Source organism: Alligator sinensis, unplaced genomic scaffold, assembly GCF_000455745.1.
Source record: "Alligator sinensis unplaced genomic scaffold, ASM45574v1 scaffold611_2, whole genome shotgun sequence".
Taxonomy (NCBI): Eukaryota; Metazoa; Chordata; order Crocodylia; family Alligatoridae; genus Alligator; species Alligator sinensis.
Window position 1 is genome coordinate 4,586,640 of NW_005841869.1, and position 8,291 is coordinate 4,594,930.

Below are 8,291 nucleotides of genomic sequence, written 5' to 3' on the forward strand. Positions count from 1 at the left end.
TGGAAAACACAGTAATGAAAACAGAAGTCCTGTTTCTTAAAATTTGCAGCTATGGATCACCCAGTTTCTGAAATGAGTTATTCAAGACCATCTGTTATATATTGAGAGCCAGTTCTAAGCCCAAGTTGTAGGGATTTCTTTGGTGCATGTGTTTAGAGAGAGGTTATGTTTTGAGTAAAAAGCATTTGCTCTATTCTGAAGTAATCCTACTCTTCAAACTACTTGTTTTTGTTCTGATTTGTAGCATTATGTGGCATGACTTTGATCATTGGTGTGCACAAGATCAGTTGCCAAATGTACAGATTTCTCTTGTTTTCCTCTTTGTTGAAGATGCATTGTATAATCCAAAATACTTTGGACTGTGGTTTGCAGGAGAACTTTGCAATGTAGTTTTCCACCTACGGCACTGGCACTGGCCAGGTGGATGCTGGCACACTGCACCATTCTGATGTTCACATCTTAAGAAAAAACTGGAGAGGAGCCAGAAAAATTATTTAAGAAATGGAGAAAATGCCCAACAATGAGACGCCTTCCCCGCCCCCTTGTGCCACCAGAACAGATTTATGGTGGCACAAAACCCTAAGCAAACAGACATCTGGGCTCCTTGTTGGGGCACAAATGTGCAGAATCATGGCTCTGACAATTTGCAGTAATAGTTTGTGCTGCCTTTTCGCAGCAGCCGCTTGTTTTGTTCACTTATGGGTTCCCCACTTATAGATGTGGGGCATGGTAGCGTGAAACGTGCGCCTGGAACCCCCTGCAAGGGATTCCCAAGGCATGTGTATCGTTCTGCTGCACCCCAACCTGGGGCATGCTTCTGCAAGCGGGGAAGCCCCTATGGGCATGGGGAGGGGCGCATCCTGAGTCAGGGCATGACACCTAAGGCTGTTGTCCGACAGGATCAGGCCCCCGAAGCCCCAGGTGATGTGTGTAGGTGCCAGTGAAGCAGATCGGCTGTGCTGGGACAAAGCCTGACACGGATAATCCCACTCGGAAAACAGCATCTGTTTATAGCCTTAGTGAGAGCTTGACCAGTTTAACTTGCCAAAAAGAAGACAGATGGGGGACTGGATGGCAGTGCCATCTGTGAGGAGCAAGTTCCCAGGGAGTCTGACAACTTACCTTTGAAACTATTCTGCGTGGGTGTAGGTGCGCCTTGGGACAGGAGCCCCCATTAGCCTACCGTTCTGTGGTTGTACTAAAGGGCTCTGGACAGAGGCTGTAATGGAAAGAGGGGTACCAAGAACTAAAGGCTGGTGGCCAGCTGAGATGAGATGCATTGTAATGGGAAACAAGGCACGGCGTGCAGTTAACCACAGGGAGAGTGGGGCTTCTCCATCCCTCTATCTTAAAATCCAGACTTAGATGCCTTTCTGGAAAACACAAGTAATTGGGCTCAGTGCTAGAGTCCCAGGAGTAGTTCTGTGGCTAAAGATATGCAGGAAGCCAGGTCACATAATCTGATATTCCCTTCTGACCTTACATCTTATGCATTTATGAGGTCAGGGCAGTTGAATGACACATTGGAGGCCCTGTGACAAAAAGCCTGGAGAAGTTAATTGACATCGGTGGGTGGGAAAGTATGGGGTGTTGGCAGTGCCAACCATGTGAAACAAGTCAGGAGGATCAAATTTATAGACGGGTTTAAAGGAAATGGCCTGTTTTTAAATCTGATCCCATAGCAGATGGAGGGATCTGAGAGGGGAGAGATGCAATCAAGTCAATAGACAAGAGGAAAGGATTTCACAGATCAGAGTTTGTAATTCTTTAAATAAAAATGCCTGAGTGCATTGAGCCAAGAATTATTTAGTTGGTCTAATAAAAGATATCGCATTTACCCACAGATCCTTGTCTGCCTTGAGACAAGAAGTATTTTGAACGTTTTTACCCCCAAATCTGACTTGCCTGAAGTGTCTGAGCTATGCTCCATGTGTGTCCATTTTAGATACCCCGCCCATGGGACCTTGAAATAAAACTAAACTAGTAAGATTAAGAATGGCATAACTAATTATTTTAAGAGCTTTGCTCTTAATCTGTGTGGTGCAGTGCCCAGTAAAGCTTTGCAAATACTGTGAACTGCCCACGCGTTGTTTTTGTTGAAATGTTCTGTGGGACCTTTCCTCAAGTCAAAGGATAATATTCAAGGACCAATAATGCCTTTTGTTTTACAGGTGAACAGTGTGCACTCCTAAACGAAGTTCAGTTTCCTTCAGCGAAAATTTTCTAGGTTCAGATATTACATTTATGCTTGACTGTAGCTTTCAAATGTGCTGCCCTGGGGGCAAATGGCAGCAATAAGGTTGCAGTCCCATTTTGATGTTGTCCCCATGATATTCATCATCTGCCTTTCCTGGGGTGACAATGAGGGAGTTGGGTGTGTTTTGAGGACTCTTTCTGTCCAAATGCGTCTTTTTGGCCAAAGTAAGTGGTAGGGTAACAGGCACATTTAGATGGCTCCCTATGCCTGTCAGAAATATGCCAGCTTCAGGCTGGGTCTGAAACTCATTTTGATGGGTTCTCCTTACTACCAAGCTGCCTGCTTTTGTTTGCACACTCCTTTGCACGCCATATCATGCAGTGTGTGTTCAGGCTAAAGTTGCACATTGTGAACAGAAAGAGACTGGATGAGAGAGGGTTTTGGGTGGGTTATTCTGCCCTGTGTCCATTCTCATGTCATGGCAGAAACTAAGGCTTGATTCGGTATTTTTGAGAAAATGAAATGCTTGCTAATATTCAGGGCAAATGGTCAGAATGAGCTGACATTCACTGGTTCCTTACCAGTGAGCATCTGCACTTACCTTTTATCTACTCATTAGTTGCGTTCAGGAAAATGTTCAGTTGTTCACTGATTATTATTATTTTTTACGGGCACTGTCCTTATGGTGTGATGTGTTAAAATTAAGCCTTTTAGAAATCTGTCCTGGAAGGGTACAAACACGGGAACTAAAATAATGGGATTATTTTTCAAACACAAAACTGGACGCATGCATAACTGATTGCAGGGCTACAACCAGAGAAGTTTCTCAGAGTGTGCAGTACAGATCCGTCTAAAGTCCTCACTTACTAGCACTTGTTTTCAGAGTATCCATGGTTAGAGTCCACGGTGCCTTTTAGAAAAACAACAAATGAGAGATGTGATTTTAATTTTGAATGCCAAATGCTTAGAATTCCACTAAAGAAAAAGAAAATAATTCCTCTTTTCCTGAGAGAATCCATTGTTTCCAGTCCTTTAAAAAACTGGTGTCTTCATACTCTGTGATTTGCTACTGCTGGGGAGGTGGGGTGAAAAATCGTATAACTGGAATGAAAATCCTGTTTCCAGACATTTGTTAAAAGCAAAACAATTTTTGTTCTAATCCTGCTTTTTTAAAAATCAGAAACATCTTGTAAGAAATTACTTTATTGTAATTAATTTCAGCCAAAGGGCTAGTAAAGTTTTGTAGTACCAGTGTATTTTTGCATTACTGAAGTTTGCCAGCTTGGAAATGAAACTTTGCACTGGATTGAATTAGGCCTTGATCCGTGTGGGCAGCCGTATGTCTGTGTGGAGCCCTAGAGTCTATGCAGCTCCCTGGAGATGCAGCAAGCCTCTTGAATGAGTCACAACGTAGGATCAGGGCCCTGCGTAAAAAATAACGAGAGCTTTATGAACATTCAAAGCGCGAGGAGGAAAACAGACTTTTCGGAGGGGAGAAGTATTTGCAGCCTTGCTGTGCTCTGTTCAGTGTTCTCCCTGGCACCCCTTGAGTTACATCACTGCCAACTGGTGCTTCTTTTATCATTTCTCATTAGTCAAGCGTAACATGTTTAAATTGTGTTGGTCTTGCTCTTCCTATTGACACCGTGCAGGCTGACTGCTGCCCACGGCAGCTCCTCTGACTTGACCGGGGCTCTGCCCAAGGGAGGGAATCCACGTGTGCACTGTCCATTGCAAGACTAGACCCTTGAGCACCAAAGCCAGTCTCACGATTTTGTAAGAAAGGAGACTGCAAGTTCTTTATTAAGTTCACAAGTAGGAATACTGGGAGAGAGTTGTCCAGAGTACACCGTGCAGCTCTCTGGTGTCAGAGAATGCGAGGGTAAGGACCCAAAGTTGCACAGTCCTTGATTCACACGGTCTCCAGCCGGCTTTTTCGTTCTGATTCAAAAGCATTACCTCGGTACATAAAACCAACTTGGAAAAGCTATAGGATGTTTATAATCTATAAACCTCCGTCTTCTGCTACCTCAGGATCAGTTGCTTTTCGCTGTGTGTCTTTGCAGGGTTATGTAGCAACGGTTCAGTAATGTTAACCAAAATGTAAATATCATAATGCTTTTTCAAGGCATTTTCTTCCAGGGTTTTAGCAAGCCTATTAAGATGTGTAGGCACACCTTTGTTTTAAAAAGGAGCTGCTGAAATGGTGTGACTTGCATTTATATAGAGCTTTTTCAGTGTTGGGTTAATTTTCAAACTGAACAAGTATATAATACTTTATGTTAAACTATCAAAGAATATTAATAGCAGAGTAACATTGTACATATTTCTTTTAATGGACCGAGATGATGTTATCTTCAAGTTACTGTCATAATACAACAGGTCCCTCACAAAGTACATAGAAATAGTGCTAAGAATCTGTACTCGGCTTCAAAGTTAAAGCTAAAACTGTGTTTTATGTCAACATGAACAAATTCTCAAACACTTGTTTGGTTTTTTTACATATTTGTGCTATGGGTTTCTGTACTCTGTGGCAGTCTCTCCAGCTAATATTTGCTGTTTATCTTTGCACAGTCTCATCTGTTCAACATTTTAATAAGTCTGCTTCATCTCTTCTCTGTAGCTTCTGAATCGCAAAGACAAGGCCACCTTTGAGAAGTTGGACTACTTACTGTCTAAGGAAGATAATTATAAGAGGACACGGGAATACATCAGAAGCTTAAAGATGGTCCCTACTATTCCCTATTTAGGTAAGTGTGAAAACTGGCTCCCGGTGTATGTAGAAATATATTTATTTTCAAAGAAGTATTTGCTGTTCCTGACTGGCAAGTGTTAGTGTGTGTACCTGAAGCAAACCACATATTGAACATGTGGTTCATTTAGTTTTATATTCAGGAAAATTAAATCTAGGGGAGTATTTTAGGCAGTAATACTGTCTAAAATGACTGTGTACTTGGAGAACTGCTGTCTTCTCGTTAAATCTGAAAACATAATTGCATCACTATTTACTGTGGATTGGAGCTCTTTATAATTTTCAAGAGGATTGAGTTTCAGGAATGGTTTAAATTAAAGTGGGTTGATTAGAGAGACACTGAATACCTTTTTGTCCTTTTACTTGCTGGAGCAAGTATTTTAGAATATTTTTTCAATTTTATTCCCCAAATTTTTGCTGAATGGAGTTAGACTACTTTTCAGTGAGTAAAATGGAGATTAGACACAATCTCAAGGGAATGTTTTTCCTGCAGGGCTCCCCATTGTCATAACTACTCTTTATCGCTATTTTCCTTGAACTTTTTGTACGCTCTCTAATGTACCTTTCCTGGGTGTACCTGAATTATGCTGGTTCCTCAGGTGCTGCAGGTTCCAGATTCCTGCTTGGCAAGACAATGCATATACTGGAGAGCTTTTCTTAAAGGTGGATTTTTGTTAAATGTAATTTAAAAGTAAAGTACTTAACCATGTTATTTGCCAGAAGTGCTAAGTTTCTCGGTTGGGTATGTATTTTCTAATGCCCAAATTATCTTCAGAGACAAAAACAGGCATGTTTCTTGCGCAAAGGGTTTTACAATGTAAACGAAGATGTGGCAGCATAAAGGTGTGAATGGAAACCAGAAAGAGTAAGAAAGAGGGGTCCATAGGTTAATTGGTACAGGTACAGACCTGAAAGTTTAGCGTGGGTTTTGTAAGGTGGTTGTCTTTTGTATTGTTTCTTTCTGCTTTTAAGAATTAGCGTTCAGGAGGAAATCTTGGCATGGCTGAATTTAGCTGGGAGTTCTGCCTTTGACTTAAATGGGACTAGACTTTCACTGAATTTAACAATATTTGTTATAGATCCCATGCCTTTATATAAGTAAATGCTTAGTGGCAATAGAAAATTTGCTTACAGAAGCAAAAGTAACAAATACATCTGCTCTTGCACTGGGACTGTGCTGAGTATTAGGTAGCATGGTCCGCATACCTGACTACAGACAGAAGTGACATCCTGAGTACGCGATGGTTGTAAAATTAAGCTGTCAAAAATAAGGACATGCCAAAGCCAAGGTGGCCAAAGCAAATTTAGTACAATTCTCTGCACATGCTTTCTGATTCAGTCTTTAATTACATAAGTGTGTGCTATTTCTTCTGTAGAACCCTGTTCCATTCCTTGTGTAAAATAAGTAGCTTTCCATCAATGCATAACTATTTAATATTCCTTTATCCCCCTCATCAGTCAGTGTGTAGCCCTATGTCTTGTTTACCGCAAAATATGCAGACTCTGCACGGTAAATATAGGGAGTTGTTTCTCATTTTCATATAATTTAACTTCAGTGTGTGTTGAAATGAAGAGGTGGTATTCATTCTGTTTTACAGATGGGGAACAAAGGTATTAAAGCCATATTGTCAAGGGGCTACCAATTTTGGGTGGCAAACTCAAGGCCACTTGATGGTACTTAGTACAGAGTACTTAGTATTTCTACAGTACTTTCTGATGCACAAGTCCAGTCATCTCCCACGTGTTCAGCACTTCTGTAAAGCTAATGCTGGGTGTCCCAAGATGGGTCCCTAGGAATGAGGAACAGGTATCTGCTGGATGCCTGTCTGGAAGTCTGCTTTAACTATGACCAGCATTGCTGAGGACTCGTCAGGCAGAGACTGATATAGAACTCTGTTCTCTGAAGAACTATTCAAATTCCTTAAGCGTGAGAGCATCCTTTCTGGTTTTCACCTTCCAGCTTCTGTACTACGTGAAGCTGGCTCATGCGAGCAATAGCCTCATTCACTGCCCATCCCTGATTCTTGTGCAACTATTTGCTGGACTTAAAGGAATATTGTGATTTAGAAGTTCAAGGTTCAGTAACAGGCTCCTGAACAGTGTGTGCTCCTGAATCTGTTCCCCAGCATGCTCTGCCTTCCCCTGTTCCTCTCCCAAACTCTGCCTGGAGCCAGTTTTTTCTTCTTCCTTGCTCCCAATCTAGTCAGGCTTCATCTTCCTCCTCCATGGAGGGTGGGCAGCAGTTGGGGCAACATCTGAAAGTCCAGGAGAGCTGGTTTGCTAGTTCACAGGAAAGTGTGCATCAGCCCCACAAGCAGGAGGAGCAGGAGTAGGGACTGTTGTGTCCCAGCAGCCGTGAGTTGGAACGTGCTCTTTGCAAGCCAGACGGTCACAGAATTTTGCTCTTCGGTTCTAACAAACCTTTACTAGCACGTGCCGATGAGTCCTTGTGGCACTGGCTCTTTTTGGCCGTTACTACCTACACGGGTATCTTACTAATAACGGGCAATTATAACTGCATAGGCCAAAAAGATAGACCCTACCGCCAGTGGACACTGGAAAGCACCTACCACCATAACTGTGGGATACCCAGCAAAGGACTCCTAACATAGGCTGTTCGTGGTGATGATTCTTGAGGAATACCATTTTGGATTCCCAGGAAGGTGCCGATCCTGCCTGGTGCCACTTCTTACTCTGTGTAAACAAACTGAGGGATTTGTAGACTGCAAGAACCCCAGATAAAGTCATGGCTTAGTCTTGCATGTGCCTGTATATCTTTGAAATATGGAGGGAATCCCCTACAAGATAGACAGCACTGTGTATCTGCATAAGCCTCTAATCTGCTGAGTTTTACTGTGTGCAGCAGGTTTTTTCAGTATCTCGGTTTCTTTGTTGTTCACTGTTGTTCTGTGGATTGACTGTATGTACTTTGGCTTATATCCAGGACACAGGGTACTGTGTTTACTTTAAGTGACTTGTTAAAGGAGTACTCCTAAGGAATCGTCTATAGCAGTGTGTTTTTAAATCCAAGAGGTATGTATCCATCAGGGTCAGATCCTTACCAAACTGTGACTTACAGGCAAGACGTGTTACCTGTCTCCACAAAACCATAACAGCAAAGCAACACGCCGTTGCTAAGGCTGGGGCGTTTGCTCATTTAACCAAGTATGCTGATCATGGATAACCTGTTTTGGAAACTAAAAGGAGCTTTCAGTAAGGAACCAACTTTAGGTGAGGTTTGGATTCAGATGATGAGGCAAAGGGCAGTTACTGAGAATGTTTCACTGTATTTATGTATCTAAGGGAGTTAATTTATATAATTGTTGGACATGCAAATTTGCA

The 8,291-nt window shown here is 42.2% G+C and overlaps 1 protein-coding gene across 1 annotated transcript in view; it reads left to right on the forward strand.

Annotated features, from left to right (window-relative positions):
• RALGPS1 (Ral GEF with PH domain and SH3 binding motif 1) overlaps nt 1-8,291 on the forward strand; it is a 203,037-nt gene that overhangs the window by 62,735 nt on the left and 132,011 nt on the right. Inside the window, exon 8 of the mRNA XM_025194588.1 lies at nt 4,821-4,947. Coding sequence (XP_025050373.1) covers nt 4,821-4,947 — 127 coding nt within the window. The remainder of the gene's footprint in view (nt 1-4,820; nt 4,948-8,291) is intronic.